The sequence below is a fragment of the Pelophylax lessonae genome (assembly GCF_965119305.1).
Source record: "Pelophylax lessonae genome assembly, chromosome: 3".
In the NCBI taxonomy this organism is placed as follows: domain Eukaryota; kingdom Metazoa; phylum Chordata; class Amphibia; order Anura; family Ranidae; genus Pelophylax; species Pelophylax lessonae.
The window spans coordinates 112,504,531-112,525,160 of NC_138770.1; the positions used below are offsets into that span (position 1 = coordinate 112,504,531).

General features: G+C 44.3%; 1 protein-coding gene across 1 annotated transcript in view; it reads right to left on the reverse strand.

The window, feature by feature from the left end:
- The window catches only part of LOC309549147 (adhesion G protein-coupled receptor F5-like), a 199,680-nt gene that overhangs the window by 81,589 nt on the left and 97,461 nt on the right, over positions 1-20,630 (reverse strand). Inside the window, exons 4-6 of the mRNA XM_082249203.1 lie at positions 9,148-9,288; positions 7,102-7,260; positions 2,179-2,282 (exon numbers count right to left, since the gene is read on the reverse strand). Coding sequence (XP_082105329.1) covers positions 2,179-2,282; positions 7,102-7,260; positions 9,148-9,288 — 404 coding nt within the window. The remainder of the gene's footprint in view (positions 1-2,178; positions 2,283-7,101; positions 7,261-9,147; positions 9,289-20,630) is intronic.

The window sequence follows — 20,630 nt, forward strand, 5'->3', positions numbered from 1 at the left end:
ATGGTAAGTCTGTGAAAACAAATGATCACATTTTAAAGTTATGGGACTTCCAAGGGGAAAGGCTTGCCACAGAGGTGCAATTTCCATGCAATTTTGGAAATTGCATCCTAATTCTGAATAACTGTGCTGATCTGTTTGTTAGACGGTGAAGTTAGCTAGTCTTCCACTACTTTGTTAACAGGAAATAATGTAGTTGGGTGTTAGGTCCTATTTTAAATAAAGCCTTCCTGTAGTGATGTCATGTCAGTGCCCATATAAAGGCCAGGAGGGGGAGGAGCATTAGACACACAGGACATGGGAGCCAAACATCCCACACCTATGCAGATGTATTCAGCACAGCCAAGGCCCTGCATATGGCAGTAAGCCTCAGGTGAGATATTCCAATACCCAGCTGTAGTCTTCCTGTCTCACAAAAAATGGTCTAACTGGACTGGGGGTGGGATGCAGAAGGCCTTGTAGGCCAGACTAGCATTCTATGTGGAGTGTACTAATGCACCTAGGACTTCTAGTGACACCTGGGAAAAATGTACTGAACCTAGAAAAGCAGATGCAGCAGTCCTGTCTCTAGAAGAGAGTAATGAGCTGGATGCATAAAGCCTTACAGGTATGTTGCACCCCTTCAAGTAAGTACTAATGACCCTGGGAAGACATAGGATACAATCAGGGAACTGGGTTCCAACATGGTGGGGCTCCCAAGGAGAGGAGAGAGATATTAAGGGAGGATGGCTTAGCAGTGATGTGCAATATGTGGCTTTCACAATTGACTGCTATGATACGTCCACTATATGTGATTAGCTAAGTATGCCAAACACCACCGAAAAGTACAACGAAAAGGAGGGCACAAACGCCTAGTGCATTACCTTCAACACCATTATAGATGTCAAATCACTTGACATCCCAGATGCTGGAGTTGTGATTGTTATGCTTTTAATCTTCTCATGCCTGTGAATATATTTTTGGCATTTTTCAAAAAATCTATAATGGTGTTGAAGGTAAAGCACTCTACTTCGTTTTCGTTGTAGTGATTTGGAGTTTCCCCGTTCAAGGAGAGCAGCATCGCTAGAAACAATATTAAACATCGGTGTGAGCAATGAAGTTTGATTCATTTTGGAGAATACCGAAAAGTATGTCTTTGTGATGTGATATGTCACTGCCATCTTTGAAGAATAAGAGTACATTAACTTTGTGTGGACATTGTTTTCTTGTGGATCTAAAGGCTAATGGTTCGGTATGTTGTAGGAAGACCTAAGGGCAAGGAGCTGAGCACAATAAGGCGAAGGTTAAGAACTACAAGTAGTGGACTGTAGTCCTATCAAGTAGAAGTGGGGTAAGGACTAGCACCTTTTGGTGCCAAAACCCAGGCAATCATAAAACCCCTTACATGTTTTCTCCAAATATACCTGTGAAGGGTCCAGCGGGGGACAACACATGTGCAGCTGTTTCCCAGAATAAAGTGAGATATCCAAGACCTCTTTCACATGAGTTCCATCTGGTTTAGTCAGCAGCAAACCCATGAACAGATCCTCTGCTGAATGGAAGCACAGTGGGATGGATGTCACTTTTGTGACATCTGTGTTTGTTCAGTGTTTAGCTTAATTTAAAGAAAGCTTTCCAGACCTACAGTATATTAGATCTATGGGAGGCCAGATATAAACCGCCATCACGTTTAGATCTGATTAGTCACATTTAGGAGCGGTAAAACAGAAATAGATGCAGACCTCATCTCTTGTTTTTCCAGACTTTGAGGCAGGTGGATGTAAACAGACACACGTCTATCTACTTGCCTATAGACTTGCGTGGGGTTTTCAACCAGGTCCATCTGCAAAACTGACTGGTGCACCTGATCGGAAAGCCTGTGTGAAAGGGCCCTAAGGCTTCAATAGAGGGTAGCGCCCCACAGAGCCCATCTCTGGAATCATCCTTAGCTCTCAGAAGATGGTTGAATATATCAGCCTGATTGGTTCCATTCAAAACCGAGAGGTTAATTATTGGGGTATTTTGCCCTTTAAAGAAAAATGTAAACACTTGCTTTTTGGATACCTCTAGAAACAACTTGTATGATCAATTAGCACTCTGCTGGAAAGCAATACAGCTCATGTCTATAACTGAGGCCATATAGAAATTTAGCACAATGTGTCATGTTATACATAGTTATGTCACCTGCATATTTAAACCTACCGAACTTTCCAGAGTGTTTTTGCAGTCTTGGTATACGGATGAAGCTGGGTTCAGGAAATCAGCTGTAAAATCTTGTAAGATTGTAAGGCTCATTGTTGTAGCAACTGTAAAACAAAGCATACAGTGTGTCAAACAAGCATAGTCGTGGACGATACAGGGTCCTATAAGGAAACAAATAGTATGGCAGCCATAACACTGTTAAAAAACCTATAAACATATCCTTGTGTTGCTCCGTGCAATGTGAAACTTGTCCTGTAGGTTGTATGTAGAAAGAGATAAGAACAAGTGCTATACATTAGTGTTAAAGTCCAAAGTGACCTTCAAAGGAAACAACCAATCAGAGTCTGTGTATAAAGCCAACACAATTATGGGGCTCAACAGTGTCCCTTTCACCAGGGCTCAAAGGTAGATAGGAACTCTAGGTGATGAACTTAATATATGCTATCGGTTCCATTCATAGGTGTGCACAGCCTATTGCATAATTGTGTGCACCCAAAGCTCAAACACACTTGTAGAGCAGTGGATTGCGTCAATCAGTAGAGCATTGGACGTGTCAGTAAGGCAGAGGAAGGTGTCAGTATGACAGTGGATGGTGTCAGGCAGTAGAGCAGTGGACAGTTTTAGTAGGGCACTGAACTTTTTCAGTAGGGCAGAGGATGTTGTCAGTAGAGTACTGGATGTGTCAGTAGGAGAGAGATTGAGATCAGTAGGGCAATTGATGGTGTCAGTAGTTTTTTTTTTTTATTATTGTTATTATAATTTTTTACAAATTTTAAAAAACAGGCCAGACAGTTCTGGATAAGTTCAAAGCAGGGTTAGGTTATAAAAAAATATCCCAAGCTTTGAAAATCTCACGGAGCACTGTTCAATCCATCATTCGAAAACGGAAAGAGTATGGCAAAACTGCAAACCTACCAAGACATGGCTGTCCACCTAAACTGACAGAGAGCATTAATTATAGAAGCAGCCAAGAGGTCCATGGTAACTCTGGATGAGCTGCAGAGATCCACAGCTCAGGTGGGAGAATCTGTCCACAGGACAACTATTAGTTGTGCATTTCACAAATCTGGCCTTTATGGAAGAGTGGCAAGAAGAAAGCCATTGTTGAAAGAAAGCCATAAGAAGTCCCATTTGCAGTTTGCGAGAAGCCATGTCGGGGACACAACAAATGTAGAAGAAGGTGCTCTGGTCAGATGAGACCAAAACTGAACTTTTTGGCCTAAAAGTAAAACAATATATATACAGGGCCGGCGCTCCCGCTAGGCGAACTAGGCAGCCGCCTAGGGCGCACTGCCGCCTAGGGGCGCACTGCTGGCCAGACTTTGCAGAACTGCTAACTGCCTGACTCAGATTGTGTCACTTACTGTGAGTGACCTGTGCCGTGCACCATCTGGAATGGATCTCATCATCATCCGGAGGACCGGACCGCATCTGATCCGACTCTGTGGCTCTCTGCTGTGGAGCCCACACAGCACTGGTTGCTAGAGCCGCTTGGCGTCTAGCAACCAGTGACGTCACGCGTTCCTCCTCGGCTCCTCCACTCCGCCGTGCCGCCGCCCCCCCCCCGGCCCCCGGCAACTCCAATTTGACTCTGCCTCCACTCCACTTCCGCCACATGGGAGACGGCATGGTACAGTTCAACGGTGTCCTGCTTTGAGCGACAGGGACTGATCCTGCATACAGCAGATGACTCATGAGGAGGCACTACCGACAGGGCCGCCATCAGGGGGGTACAGCCAGTACTCCCGTATGGGGCCCCGGCACATAGGGGGGCCCGGACAACAGGAAGATCGGTGGGATGACAGCATACCTCCCAACCTGGGCAGGACTGTCCCGCTGTACAGAGGCTTTGTTCTGGTGATAAATGTTACCTTCTAGCTCAGAAGGACCTGCAGCAGTGGGAACATTTAGAACAGCCAGGGATTGGCTAACAAACCAGCTGGGTGTGCACTATGCAGAGACTGCACCTGTCAAATTCATGCTGTGATGTCGGTAATGGGTGGGACTGCTACTTAGACCCGCCCCCTGTGTCAAGCAACACATGCATAGGGAAGAAGGAGAAGGAAGATATGGCAGTCAGCAACAGAAAGGTATTTTAGAAAGGAAATCATGAGGAAGATGGGGGACCTTTGGGGAAGATAAGGGCAGAGGAGAGGTGTGTGTTGCAGAGGTTGTAGCAGCTGGGAAGAGGTGCAGTACAGAGGTTATTTACATACATTCAATACTATGTACAGCTTGGCATGGCACTACTCCCGATTTTTAACATTGGCCTCAATGGGAAATCTTGGTCACCTTGGTATGGCACTGCTCCCTATCTAACATTTGCATCCATTGGAAATCTTAGTCAGCTTAGTAAGGCACTACTCCCTATCTAGCACTCTCCTGAACCCTGTGCATAATGCACTCCAGAACCCTGCATTCTGTATCTAGCATTCTCCTGAGCGTATTCCTGACCTCTGCACTCTGTACGGGGATGGGGTTGTGAATTTGGGGAGGCATTTGGGGGGTTGCGCTGCGAGGGGTGATTGGGAGGGATTTCTGCTAGGAAGAGGGATTGGGGGAGAGGGTGATAATATAATTCTGATATTTTCGGTGGAAGGGGGGGCCCTGTCAGGTAGGCTGTATGGGGACCCAGGATTTCTAGCGGCAGCCCTGACTACCGATGTATGGTATTTATGCACAAGTTGTGTTTATCCACTCTGTCAGCGGAGGTTGAGAAGTGGATAATCGAATGACTGTTTTTCACTGGGGAGTGCACTACATTGCCCATTGCTTCACCCTCTGCTGCGGCTGCTTCATCTTGCTGTTAGTTCGGGTCCTGAGACAGTGTCTGCTCTGCAATATGTGCTACTGCTTGACCACATGCTGTCATCTCCCTGTTCATGTTGCTTTGCTTTTAACCATCTGGCTATATGCTCCCGCTATGGCTAATGTGACTTTTTCTGATTTCTGCTGACAGTTATAGTCCACCAACGCCTATATGCATATACATATATATGGATAATTTCCAGGACTTCTAATATTAGGCTATAGTGGTAAAATGAATATCTGACAGCCATTTTTGCCTCCCAGTATGTTTGCTGCACCCCCTTGTACTTTATATTTCTTGCGCCCCAATGTACTTCTTTGGAGTGATATATTGTGGCTATTTAGCCGGGAGCTCTGGGCTATATGCACTTTATGCCTGAGTTCCTCCCATTGGCCTGGTTTTCTTGCCTTTCCCCTTGTGGGATGTATATTATCTCTCCTGGACATCAATTGGTGGAATTTATATACAGTTCTCTGTGCATTTAGTACCTACACTATGTACTTGTTTGTTGGATTGTATGGATGTGTATGTAGCATCTAGATGCATATTTAGTTCTTAGACAACGTTGTCTTTTTTTGTGGTGATGGAAGGTGGTTTTACCGCACGTTTAGCAGTGCAGGCAGGCGCAGCACATAAGGACTGAGAGACAGACTGTAGACAGTATTGAAAGGAAGGATCAATTCAGGCACCTAAGGAGTTTAAGGTAAAAATTTGGGGATACTTCCAATTTAAATATGAGGCCTGCAGGCTGTGTTAATACTGTCTTAGATATGTGCAGTGCAGTGCAATTACAAAGGCCACAGAACACACTGTGTATGTAGATAGATAGTCTACCTACATACACAGTGTGTTCAGTGGCCTTTGTAATTGCACTGCACTGCACATATAACTAAGACCATATTAACACAGCCTGCAGGCCTCATATTTAAATTGGAAGTATTCCCAGGCTCAGGCTGTGTACAGTATGGCATCATGATGATGATGATGCCATACTAGTACTACTGTACTCAGCCTGAGCCTGGGAATACTTCCAATTCAAATATGAGGCCTGCAGGCTGTGTTAATACTGTCTTAGTTATATGTGCAATGCAGTTGGGGGCGCAAGTAGCTGGTCTTGCCTAGGGCACAAAATAGTCTAGCACAGGCCTTGTATATATATATATGGTGGAAAACTAACACTGCACATCATCCTGAACACACCACCCCCACCGTGAAATATGGTGGTGGCCGTATCATGTTGTGGGGATGCTTTTCTTTAGCAGGGACAAGGAATCTGTAGCAAGAGTTGAAATTTGCTGTTTGCAGACGCTCTCCATCCAATCTGACAGAGCTTGAGCTATTTTGCAAAGAAAAATGGGCAAAAATTTCACTCTCTAGATGTGCAAAGCCGGTAGAGACATACCCAAAAAAGACCCGCAGCTGTAATTGCAGTGAAAGGTGGTTCTACAAAGTATTGACTCATAGGGGCTGAATACAAATGCACGCCACACTTTTCACATATTTATTTGTAAAAAAGTTTGAAACCCATTTAGAATTTTTCTTCCAGATCGCAATTATGTGCCACTTTGTGTTGGTCTATCACATAAAATCCCAATAAAATAAATTTGTGTTTTTGGTTGTAACATGACAAATTGTGGAAAATTTCAAGGGGTACATATACTTTTTCAAGGCACTGTATATCCTTTCAGTCATATCTGACTATTGGAGATACTGTGGGTACAAAGAAATACTTGAAATCCTTCTTCTATCAAATATTTATTGGCAAATTTTTACGAGGTGGGTTGCCTCAACCCTCCCTTGGGATCTGCATGCAGAATGTGCATAGCCGATTTGTACATATACACACACAAGGACCAGGTTAGAATGGAGCCTATCAGCATGTTTTGAGTGTAAGAGGACACAGGAGTACCCAGAGGAAACACACACAAGCACATGGATAGTGTGCAAACTCCATGCAGATAGTGACCTGGGCAGGATCAAACTAAGGACCCCCCGCGTAGAAGTACTAACTACTAAGCCACAAGTATTAAAGCCAATTTCTTCTAATCGTTTTTTATTTTCAAGGTAACAATTCATACATAAAGTACATAACACACAGATTGTGGGTTCCTCACCTGTTTGGGGCTGGCAGAACTGGGTCGGAAATGTTGAGCTCTTGATGCAGCTGCAGTCACTGACACCGGAACATGGATCATACATGGCACACACATCAGATGACCACATGTACCCGCTCTCACAGGAACACTGAACCACTGATCCTGTTTGGTTACAAGCTAAGGGAAAGTACAGAAATACAAAGGGTCGGAAAAGTGAGTCATCATGTTCATTTGGCTATAGTGTGCATTCATAACTCAAATAAATCAATCCTGCCACATTGAGTGGGAGAAGTCCAGTACAATCTAGCATGATATAATCATTCCTAACTCTTTCTGCTAAGGTTTTAGTTTTTTTGGGTTTTTTTTTTCAGACTTGACCTATATCAGCCTTAAAGCTTGTAACCCTAAAAAAAAAAAAGCTGCTTTTCCTTTAATGCATGAATAATAGCATTGGGGCTGTTGAAGTGTAATTTGTCCCTTTTTATGTTCTAAAATACCTGGTTGATCCTTCCTATTCCTGTGTCTCCCTATGTGTATTGACCACGGTAATCATGGCTGCTGATCCATGATACCATGGACAGTTTACATGCCTCTGTCATCCTCACAGTCTCTCCCTCTCCCCCTCACCCCCTCCCTCCCTGCCTGTCATTTCAGTCTGTGTAGTGAGAGCTGATCTGATCCCCACCCCCCACACTCCCCGATCTGTTTTTCCACTGCAATACATAACCCCATTACTTGTATTGTCTCTGTTTTACCAAAATCTAAAGTACTGTGTGTTAGTTTATTACAAATCCCAATCCCAAATCCTAAATACCTCCTTTCACAGCGCCACTCTGTGGTCATCTGACCTCCCTCTGCTGGCCAACTGACATCAGAGGGGAATCTCAGCCCCTCTCACTGCTCTCCTTAGATCAGTGAAGGAGAGCAGAGAGGGATCATGTGACCGCAGTGTAGAGTTGTGAAAAGAGGTATTTAGGATTTTATTTGAAAAAAAAAAAAAAAACTGACTCACAGTACTTTTGATCTTAGTAAAACACAGAGGATACAAATAATTGTGTTAGGCCTCTTCCCCACGAGCTTTTCAATCAGGTTTGCCTGTCAGTGTTTCAGGTGGACCTGATCGGATGCTCCATGCACCCCTATGGGGCAGCGGATGTCAGCGGTGACATGTCCGCTGACACCCACTGCTATCCGATCTGATCCTGTCCGTGAAATCCAGATGGATGGTAACCCTATTTTCCATCTCTCTGGAGAATCGGATAGGATGAAAATGGACAGGCGGTCCCTTTTCATCTAATCTCGCATAGAGGAGAGCGGGGCGTTGACAGGTCCTTCTCTGCACAGGTAGCCGAGATGGACTTGTCACCTGTTTGCTCATCAGTGAGTGGCGAATCGATCCCCCGCTGAGCAATGCGGTGTTCGCCGGGCCCTTATGTGACTTAACAACCACTTTAAGCCAAAACTAAAGGCAAACCTTTTTTCCTTGGATAGAGTAAGTGTTGGTGTTATAACTCCTGACAGTTTTTTTTGCCATCTATATCCCATTGGGGAAATTTACCTTCCCTCTAAAATTAGGAAATCCCAGGGTGTGACCAGAACTAGTGTCCCCATTGGAAGATTTCCTTTTTATTCTTGTTCTGGTGACAAACCAATATTTGGGATCTAATTCACTTCTATTTCCCATGATAATGGTAAACCGGACTAAGAGAAAGGGTGAATCTCCCTAACGGGGGGCACAAACAGTAATAAAGACCTGACAGTTCTAATATCTCTCCACTCTATCCTTTAGTTATACTTTAGAGGTATGTAAAAAAAAAAAACTAGAGCCCGGTTTGACTTACTGTATCAATTATACGCAGGGCACCAATAAACATGCAGGTAATGCTGTACTTTTTAGAAACTCTAACATATTTGTGTCATGTATGCGCTCTATAATAAATATTTTTGGTAAATCAAATTGAAATTAAAAAAAATACTTATAAAAAAGTTATGGGAAAAATACATAAAATAAAAAAATAAAAATACCAAAAGCCATTTATTGTAATTTTACCAGAGAGAACTTACCTGTGGTCACTTTGATACTTGTGATATTAGTGTCTCCAGTGCCCAGAGGCAAGGGTAAAGTGAGATTATTGGATAGGTACTGCTTTATTTGAATAGCCATTGAAGGGTCAGGAATACTAATCTCAACATCAAAAATGTATTCTATTAAAAAATAAGAGAAATGACATGGAAAAATTAGCATAGTGTTTATAAATGTTTCCAATCATACAAACCAAAATAAGATGAATGAACCTAAAGTGTATCTAAATTCCAAACCAAAAACATATTATGATGCAGTTTAGCAGTCCTTAGATTTTGTGGCTGCATTCTTTTTATATTTTCCAGGGTTTTTGTTTTTCCTTTATTTTCATCTGGTGATCCTGCAATCCCAGGTGGCCCCTATACTCACTCCTCCACGGTATTTTTGGAGAGAACCATGGTTCTCACCAGTGTTGCCAAGCGCCCGTAGATTTACGGACAGCCCGTAAAAACAGGGCACTTTTCTCCTGCCCGTAAATGCCCGTAGCAGGAGAAAAGTGCCCGTAAATCTATGGCGGCGGCGGCACTGTCAGAACTGCGCGTGCGCGGCGCGCAGTTCCGAAGATCCCCGAGCTCTCTCGCACTCGCAGAGAGATGCAGACTCGCACTGGATGATGATCGTCGCCGGACGAGTGCCACGGCCCGCCTGCGCCCGCCCCTGCCTCCGCCCCCCGCCGTCATTTAAATTTTCCCGCCGGCCGCCAGGCGCTGCGCCAGCAGTATGGAGTGGAGTCTGTGCTCCAGCGCAGCTGTGGAGTGTGGACAAGAACTAGAACTCTAGAAGATGCCGCTGGACGGACGGATGGTGGAGTGGAGTGGACAGAGCAGACAGGCTGCGACAGCAGAGGCAGAGAGAGCACACAGAAGAGCAGGAGGACTGGTCTGGTGAGTGGGGTTCTGAGCCACCGAGGCTCAGACACTCAGTACACTGAAGTAGTAGAGAGATGAGTCAGGGGGCAGAGGACATCAGTGTCCTGCTCCTGTGCCCCCTTCACCTCTCCACAGGCAGTGTCACACAGCTTCACTCTGCAGTAATGTCACTGATATTGCTATGGAGAGGTGAAGGGGACTTAGGAGGAGGACACTGATGTGGAGAGCTAAGGTAAGGGGGACAGAGGAAGAAACTACTGTGAGGGGGTGAGGAGGGCACTTCCATTGTCCACGCAGGCTCTGACCACCCCCTGTACCATGACCGCAGTCTCTGACCACCCCCTGTGCCATGACCGCAGTCTCTGACCACCCCCTGTGCCATGACCGCAGTCTCTGACCACCCCCTGTGCCATGACCGCAGTCTCTGACCACCCCCTGTGCCATGACCGCAGTCTCTGACCACCCCCTGTGCCATGACCGCAGTCTCTGACCACCCCCTGTGCCATGACCGCAGTCTCTGACCACCCCCTGTGCCATGACCGCAGTCTCTGACCACCCCCTGTGCCATGACCGCAGTCTCTGACCACCCCCTGTGCCATGACCGCAGTCTCTGACCACCCCCTGTGCCATGACCGCAGTCTCTGACCACCCCCTGTGCCATGACCGCAGTCTCTGACCACCCCCTGTGCCATGACCGCAGTCTCTGACCACCCCCTGTACCATCTCCGCAGTCTCTGACCACCCCCCTGTGCCATGACCGCAGTCTCTGACCACCCCCTGTGCCATGACCGCAGTCTCTGACCACCCCCTGTGCCATGACCGCAGTCTCTGACCACCCCCTGTACCATCTCCGCAGTCTCTGACCACCCCCTGTGCCATGACCGCAGTCTCTGACCACCCCCTGTACCATGTCCGCAGTCTCTGACCACCTCCTGTACCATGTCCGCAGTCTCTGACCACCCCCTGTACCATGTCCGCAGTCTCTGACCACCCCCTGTACCATGTCCGCAGTCTCTGACCACCCCCTGTACCATGTCCGCAGTCTCTGACCACCCCCTGTACCATGTCCGCAGTCTCTGACCACCCCCTGTACCATGTCCGCAGTCTCTGACCACCCCCTGTACCATGTCCGCAGTCTCTGACCACCCCCTGTACCATGCCGCAGTCTCTGACCACCCCCTTCACCATGCCCGCAGTGTCTGACCACCCCCTTCACCATGTCTGCAGTGTCTGACCACCCCCTTCACCATGTCTGCAGTGTCTGCCCACCCCCTTCACCATGTCCGCAGTGTCTGCCCACCCCCTTCACCATGTCCGCAGTGTCTGCCCACCTCCTGTACCATGTCCGCAGTGTCTGCCCACCTCCTGTACCATGTCCGCAGTGTTTGCCCACCTCCTGTACCATGTCCGCAGTGTTTGCCCACCTCCTGTACCATGTCCGCAGTGTTTGCCCACCTCCTGTACCATGTCCGCAGTGTTTGCCCACCTCCTGTACCATGTCCGCAGTGTTTGCCCACCTCCTGTACCATGTCTGCCCACCTCCTGTACCATGTCTGCCGTGTCTGCCCACCTCCTGTACCGTCTCTGACCACCTCCTGTACCATGTCTGACCAGAGTCTGCAGACTCTGATGTAAGGGGGAACTCTGTGCTGGCTGGGTTATGGTAACCCAACCTTCATGTAAATTTGAGAAATATGTTTTTTGACTTTTGTTTAACTTTAACACATTGCTAATAGCACTAGCTATATGTTTATAGTTAAAATATTGATATTTGCACGGTTTAGCACTGAAAATTGTTATTTTAGGTACTTTTTCCAGTGTCCGTAAAAAATTGGTGCTGTCCGTAAATTTTGGACGTTCTGCCAGTAAATTTCCCTCCGGGGGGTTGGCAACACTGGTTCTCACTCAGGCTACAAACATGTCTACCATTGTTTATAGCCTTCAAGTGTGGACTGATGGGATTAATAGCTGCCAGAAATAAGATAACATTGTTTTATACTTCCATGTCAATTTACAGGAGTTGACCAACTAATGAAAATGAACGCAGCCACCACATCTAAGTAAGGACTGCTAAGCTGTCATATATTCATAATTTTTTTTTGTTCATTTTTGTTCAGAGATCTAAATTCTAAAATAAATTATTCATCAAGCAGAGAAAGAGTTATACATTTATTAGTGTGTCTTTGAACCAAAAGATATCTTCCATCATGCTTGGGGTGATTGTAGCCGTATTAGTGCACTTGCGACAGAGACAATGGAGTACTGTCCATGATACTTTTTTTATTTGCACTAACATACAATTGTTCAGGACAAGCTTTCGGGGTATGTCCCCTTCATCAAGGTCCAAGTAGTATTGATTAACAAATGATTTAGCAGAATGGTAAAAAAAAACACAATCTCTAAGCCAAAGGAAAGGTGATAGTCACAGAGGGGGGTCGTAAAACTGTAGAATGATGAATAAGGAAACCTATATCTAAATTTAGGTCATTAGTTTTTGTTTCAAAAAGAAGTATCATTCTTAATTCAGAAGTTTTCCTTTCCTGGATAGTTCTGAAATTCCCTTTAAGAACTAAAACATTGAGGTTTTCTATAGTGTGGTCCGGTTGTGAGAAATGATGTCCCACAGGTGTGCAGAAACTTATTTCTTCTTTATGTTCTGTCTGTGCAAATTCATCCTCGCTTGCAACTTCTGTCCAGTTTCGCCTACATAAGATCCTTTGCTACATCTTTTGCATTGGATAAATTACACAACATTACTGGAGGTGCAGTTGTGTGATCCTGTTATATTAAAGGTCCCATTTGTGTGTGTGACACTTTTAGACAGATTGATCTGGTTGCACAGTTTGCAGCGTTTTTACAACCCATCATAAGAGAGGATGAAACTCTGAAAGGAATATTCCAACAACCCCCAATACTGGCTTTCAGACAACCACCCAACCTCAGACATAAACTAATCAGCAGGAAACTTCATTCTGATTATGAAGTCACAAATAATGGGAGAAAACCCTGCAATAAAAAACGCTATGTTAGTGCAAATACAAAGAAGTATCACGGACAGTACTCAATTGTCTCAACCGAAAGATAGGAATGCATTACTCAAGAAGACCTGTAGGTGGTGCTGCCTACTTTATAAAGACTAATTTGCCCAGGAAATTGAGGAATCTAGGAATTGAAAATCCACCAATACAGTACTGTCAAAAAAGAAAAAATCATATAGGAAAGAAAATTTTGTTTGCTTGTAATTCTTTTGAGCCCTACATTGCTTGCCATATAGATAGCTAGTCAGGCTAAAAAAAAACAAAAACATATCCATCAAGTTCAAATGACAAAAATAACTATATTAACCACTTCCTGACCACCCGCCGCCTTTTTATTGCGGTAGGGTGACTCTCCTGCGCAAACCGACGTAAACCTACATCGGTCGCGTGCGGGAAGCTAGGGAGCGAGCAGCGGGGAAGCTTATGCATGGGTCAGGCAGCTCCGATTACAGCCTGACACACGCAATCGCTCCCCGCTGAGAGAGAAGGATGGTCAGCTGTTGTAAACACAGCCTTGAAATGATCACTGAGGTCATGTGATCCTTCTATATAGGATCACATGTCTCTATGGTCATTTCACAAGCCAAGCTCATCCCACCCCCCCCCCCCCCCCCACAGTTAGAATCACTACCCTAGGCTCACATTTAACCCATTGTTCACCCATAGGGTTAACCCCTTCCCTGCCAATGGCATTATTACAGTAACAGTGCATATTTTTTGCACTGATTACTGTAGTAATGTCACTGGTACCTCCAAAAGTGTCAAAAATGTCAGTTAGGGATCCGATCTGTCCGTCGCAGTCCCGCAAAAAAATCACAGATCGCCGCCATTACTAGTAAAAAAAAAATATATAAAAATGACATAAATCTTTCCTGTAGTTAGTAGACGCGATAACTTTTGCGCAAACCAATCAAAATACGCTTTTTTTACCCAAAATATGTAGCAGAAAACAAATTGGTCTGAAATGTTAAATTTTTTTTTTGAGAATGTCATATAGCAGAATGTGAAAAATATTGTTTTTTACTAGTAATGGCGGCGATCTGTGATTCATTTTTTTAAAGAAAGCTCTATTTGTGGGAAAAAAGGACATCAACTTTATTTGGGTACAGCGTTGCATGACCGCGCAATTGTCCATTAAAATCACTCAGTGCCGAATCGCAAAATAGGGCCTGATCATTAAGGGGGCAAATCCTTCCGGTCTTAAAGTGATTAAAGACTTCCATCCTCAACTGTAAACCTACAGATGATCAAGAAGAAGATAACCCCCCCCCCCCAAAAAAACAACCCTATAACGGGTGACACAATTCGCTTCAATGGGGTAAATACATTTCTTTATTGATCCCTAAAGCAATCAGATATTACCTCAATCTATCTTTTAGATTGTAAGCTCCCAGGAGCATGGCCCTCATGTATTGAATTATATTGTATCTGTACTTAGTTTTTTTTTATACTGTGCTGCATAAACTGTTGGCGTTATATAAATCCTGTAGTATAAAAATTGAATAATTATTAAATAGTATAATAAATAATATCAATAATAAGAATACAATGTTACAACCTAATAATATTAATAGCTGGTTATATTCTGGTCATTTAGAAACATATCACGCCATTTCTTTAAACCATTTACAAAGTGGTCAAGTCCACATTGTCACAGCTCTTACTGTAGAGAAATCTTTCCATATTTGGATGTTGAGGTGACTGTGAACATATTACTACACTTACAACAATGAAAACTGAGTCTTGTCCCTGATCCTTTTTTTTATTTGCCCTAACATTTAAAAGATTAGTTCACCTTTACAAAAAACTGCTTATGTAGGTAAGGTGAGCCTGTCGATAAAACCAAGCTTTGCCTCTGACCAAAGTTAAATAATGTCCTTAATATAAGTGTAGGCCATTTACGTACCCCCTGAAGTGTGTCTAAAAAAACTCCCAGAGATGGCATCTACCCCTGCCTGCGCTAGGATGTAGTTCATGTTAAGGCCTTGCTTGCATACATAATCTGGGTCAGCAATTCAAAGCACTGAAGCCATTGGATTGGCATGACGGCCAAATATAAAGAATTTGTGGAAGGAGAAGCCTTTATGTTTCTTTCATAACATGTTTCCTTTAATCGGACTCTGTTGGTTAGTTTCATGGTGCAGCACAGAATATAATTGAATCAGAAGGATGAAACAGATACTTAATGGGCATGTCCACCTAGAAGTGATATTTCAGTTTTGGGTGGATGCCATTAAGTTTGATCATCAACTGGCTTTTTTCATGCCTCAGGCTCCTCAGCAGCACAGTTTCCAAGCCTGAGCTCCATTCCCACCAGAAGACTGCATCCATTTCTTAATGCCGTACCTTCCCTGTTTAATTCTGAGTTCAGTTTAAAACAAAGAATATGCAGCAGGAGACATGAGCATCCATAGCAGGTGTTGGAAGCTCTGGAAAGGAGATCTTACTGTTAACGCCACTGAGAGTTATAGGAAGGCAGCGTATTGTTTTCGGGCGGTCTAACCCTCCGAAAGTTTAGAAGAGGGAGAGTATCCCATTCATCACTCAGCTATCTGATCCAAGGCTTCATATTTATGTCCGGGGATTATAAGGGAGAGGTTGTACCAGCTCTGCTATCTGTTTCCAGACCAGATACCAGCTGCAGCCCTAGCAAGCCAAGGCCAGGAGGGCCCGTACAATCATGTGCTTACTATGGATACCAGACCATTTAGATTTATACATAATAGTCATTTTTACTCTGCTGAGAAAATAAATGTCTGCAAAAAATCAAGATCTGCTCCAAAGGGAGGGATTTTTGAGTAAAAGCAAACCATGTGTGTGATTGATGTTTTAAGACGAATGACCTAATATCTCATTAGCTTTTTTTTTCTCTTCATTTCCCATACAGTGTTGCCTGAAATGCCCTCTAACCCGTTTCCATAATCAGTGAAGATCAGCTTTAAATTAACCCCTAGATGGCATGGCCTGATACACGATTCTCAATGCCCATGGCATAATACCTGGCAAGCCAGATACAGTACTTCCCAAAAGGACTTTAAAATAAGGACAAAAAGTAACACCAGGCAGGTTATAGTGAGGAGGGCCTCCTCCAGGCCAATCTAAAGCTCAGGAGGGCTTTATTATACCAATAATATGCAATAATTGACACAGGCGGGTGTGATAAAGAACTTCTATTGAAGCATGCACAAAAAGTTCACAACAGAACTTGGGGGGGGGAGGGATCGTCTAACCGGGTGCACTCATGGTTTTCAGCAAAGTGAATCGAGCGATGTTCAGCCAGACAGACAGCACCTGTAGAGAGGGTATAATGTGGCCTAGGCCATCTCATGCCCAAATGGGAAGACTCCAGAGGAGTCACAGACCCTACACTTTCCCTCCTCGTCAGGAACCTTTTCCTACCTTTAACATTGTCTCTTTCAGGCGAGTACCTTTCCCTACACTGCCTGCACACAAAATGTGTGCCAAACCTAAGAGCCAGGGCCTTAAATAGGCTCTGACTGACTCAAGAAGGCTGCCAAAGCTACATGGGCTGACAGCATCCAATAGGGCAGCTTCCCCAATGGCCCAGGAAACCATAGAGGAACCATGTTCCTCTTGATCTCCTCTCCAACAACAGTGCCACTGTGAGAGTATCACCTGCAGTGGATAAAGTAGATTTCACCTGCCTACACAGTTCCATCACAAATGGAAGGACAGAAGGAACAGGACCTGTGATGTCACACTGAAGACTGGAGAGTATGCTCCAAGTAGGGTGGAAGCTTTAAAACAACCAAAAAAATTAGAAAAGGGGCAGACTCGATGGACCACTCAGTCTCTTCCTGCCATCATTCTTCTGTGTTTCTAAATTTTATTAAATAAACCATTTAGTGATTACATTTTTATCTCCAATTGTTTATCTGTTGTGTTCCTAAATTTTAAGAGTATAATTGGACATTCGAATACGTACATTTTAATAAAGCCTGAGAAATAAGGGTGTTCTAAAACTTTTGGCCGGTAGTGTATTTCTTGGCAAATAGTAACAATATCAGACACAGCGTCTATAAATGCTTTGTTTACCCACAGCCCTGAAGGACAATTGCACCGCGTGCATGTGACTGAGAAGACAGGAAAGATTATAGCATTTTCAGTGGTTAAGGTGTGACTAACCGCTTTGTTTGCTAATCTAGATCTCCACAAGCTGTTTTTTGTTTTTTTATCTTTTCAGCTGATCCTCCTGGCTTTTTACAACTTCAAAGCTATTCCTCGGAACACTAGACTCCTGGTGATCACATGATCTCTAGTCTAATGTTCATATATCTGTTAAGCTACTTCACTTTATATACAACACTACACTTGTTTTACCTCTTACTAAAGCTAGTCATACAGGTTAGATGTTTGTACAAATGTTCTTATGAAATTCTGAAAAATTGTTCAAAGATAATTCGATGATGCCATCATTGAGTCAACTATTTTCATTTGAATGCCTTAAAGCCCAATTCCTGGAAACCTAATAATTACCCCTTGCAGTGGGGCTGTGCCCAAAGTGAAACCTAATAATTACCCCTTGCAGTGGGGCTGTGCCCAAAGTGAAACCTAATAATTATCCCTTGCAGTGGGGCTGTGCCCAAAGTGAAACCTAATAATTACCCCTTGCAGTGGGGCTGTGCCCAAAGTGAAACCTAATAATTATCCTTTGCAGTGGGGCTGTGCCCAAAGTGAAACCTAATAATTACCCCTTGCAGTGTTGCTGTGCCCAAAGTGAAACCTAATAATTATCCTTTGCAGTGGGGCTGTGCTCAAAGTGCAAGTGTTAAAGCGGTCGTTCATCCTACAAACAAAAAATAAAAAGTTAGCAGCTACAAATACTTTTAATAATAGGATACTTACCTGTCCAGGGATTCAGCGCAGTCCTCACCTGAGCCTGCTGTTTGGCCATCTTCAGGTCCAGGAACCAACATGTTTACTTTAGGAAGGTGGTTGTGACTGCTTGCAGCTTCTCAGCCGGCTTCCCACTGCATATGCACAAGCCGCTCTGTGCGGAAGGAAGGGGGCGGAACTTCCACTCAGCGTGGTGACCAGAAGTGGGAGCTGTTACCTGTCACAACCTGTCACCACCCCCCCCCCCCAAAAAAAAGTGCCTAAACCTTTTTTGGTGGGGAGGAGACAGACAAACTGAACTTCCCCCTTTTGAGTGAGGTTCCCCTTTAATTGCTTGTTTTAGTCTACGGAACATAGAAAAGAAGATCTAACTACTTAATCCTCCACACTGCTAGACAGGTCGCCTCTGCATCTTCTCCCTCATGCTCCAGTGGTCTAAGGTCCTGAAGGACTGATGCAGGTTCCATAGCCCGGATGCCGAGGGAAAGTCCATTATTGGAGCATAAGGGAGCGGGTGACCAGGTGAGTTTAAGTGCAAAAACTCTCCCCCAAAATAAGCAAACAGTTAAGCTGGATTTTAGCCACTTTTGCTGATAAAACTTTATTAAATCAAGGATATTCATTGTGGTGCTTGCTTTTTGTTAGAGGATTTTCAAAATTCCTGAAGTTGCGTTTTAAAGATTACTTTATGCCCCCCTACTTAGATGATTTCCTAAAAGTATTAAATAGGTTCCTATTATTGCTTATGAAATTAATGAAGGAATAGTGGATATACTATATGTATCACTGCCCCCTAGAGGACTGCTGAGTATTATACTTTAAGGATTCCCCTGGGTTACCCATAGCAACTGGTTGCAGAAACGTATCACTTTAAGTACTTGGCTCAGTCAATGATCAGTCCAGGGGATGTTGTTTTGTGGTTTTATTTGGAACTGGGATAGAAGAAGGGATGAGTGGGATACTCCAACTAGTAACTATTCATAGTATTGAGGACAACTGACTTGAGAATGCGGCAAGGCCGCTGCTTCACTCTGCCACTGGAATGAAGATAGAATTAATGTTCCTGCTTATAATGATCTAACCTGGCACCCCCTTTCTCTCTCACTGTGTGCTGACACCCATCAACTGACACTACACTCTGGAGTGGTCCCCTTCCTGGGCAGGCCCCCGGGCAAGTTCCTCTGTACTCAAGGACACTGTTTTTCCAGAGTCACCGTTGCCCTCTACTCCACCAGTCAGCTTCTCTTGGACCTCTGGATTCAGCCACACACTCTGACTCACTAGGCCGACCGCCTGTGACCACCATCCACAGCTACAGAAGAGGAGACAGCCGTCACCCTCCTTCTGGGACCTGGCTTCCCACCCAAAGACCCCCTGCCTTATGTGCTCCTGGCTTTTATACCCTACCCCATAATGCATCACTCTCAATGCCAAACCCATGGGATGGTATCAAAGCCTGTGTGTCATTGGCTGGGTTTCCTCCACTGTCCAACGTGCCTCCCCATTGGACACAGTGGGGACACTCCCTCAGCCCAAATGCATCACACACTGAGCAAATGGAACAGGCCTAACTAGCAGATCCAGCTCCTTGATAAGCAGAGAGCACAAATGCTTTGCCTACTGCTTTCCTGTTGAGCAGAGAAATCCAAAACTATACTTGCTACCCAGCACTTGACTAGGAGGGTGCTACATATACATCTATACGTGTATACTTTTTTGTAGCACAGGTGCATTACAATAAGTACATTTTTTTTCCAACTGAGGACCACAAATAACAGTTAGAATTTTGTTAATTCAGATAAGAAATGAGAAAAAATCTTCCATTCTTCATCTTCAATTTTTGTCATCACTATAGTCATTAATGATCGTCGATTGGTCCATATTACCAATAGAAATGAAGATGTTTTAAAAACAAACATTTTCTATTCAAATTATGACAATGTATGGCCAGTTAAGCAAGCAAGACATTTTTACTTTAATGCATTCCCTGCATTAAGATTAAAAACTGTCCTAGCAGTTGTATTGCCACCTCACCTCACTATATACTTACCTGAGTCCTATCTCGATCCATGGCTGCCTCCGTTGTGTTAGTCTCTGTTCCTCTTCTCACAGGACACAGAGGCAGCAGCAGAAGCCATTGGCTTCTGCTGCTATCAATCAAATCCTGTAAGAAGGGTGCAGGGAGTCGAGTCACTCAGTGTGTGTCTATGAGCACAGACAGCCCATCTCAGGAGCACACCCACACATGTGGTCCCGTAGCACACTGCTTGCTTTGGGGGCACACACAGAAGAGGAGGAGCTAACAGCAGTGGCAGGATACTCCAGAAGAGAAGGTTAGGGGCTGCACAGAGCAGGTATGTATAAAATGTTTATTATTTTAGGGGGGAAAAATCAAGTCTTAACAACCGCTTTAACCCCTATTTGTACATTCCAGGGTCTCAATTGCCTTTAAAAGCACTTTTAGATTTGCTACTTTGATAATTGTTAACTAATATTTTCAAATCCTTTTTAAAGTGATAATAAATCCTCAGTGTTTTAAGCACTTTCAGCAGCTGATGTAATCGCTTACTGTGAGTATACAACTTCTTTATAGTTTAAAACTTGTCTATGTTCAAGTTTTAAGCTGATCCCATGTCCGCTGCCCCAAGTTTCCTGTTTCTGGGTTGCTCCTTTCTTTTGCAACATGCTATTGAGCCACCC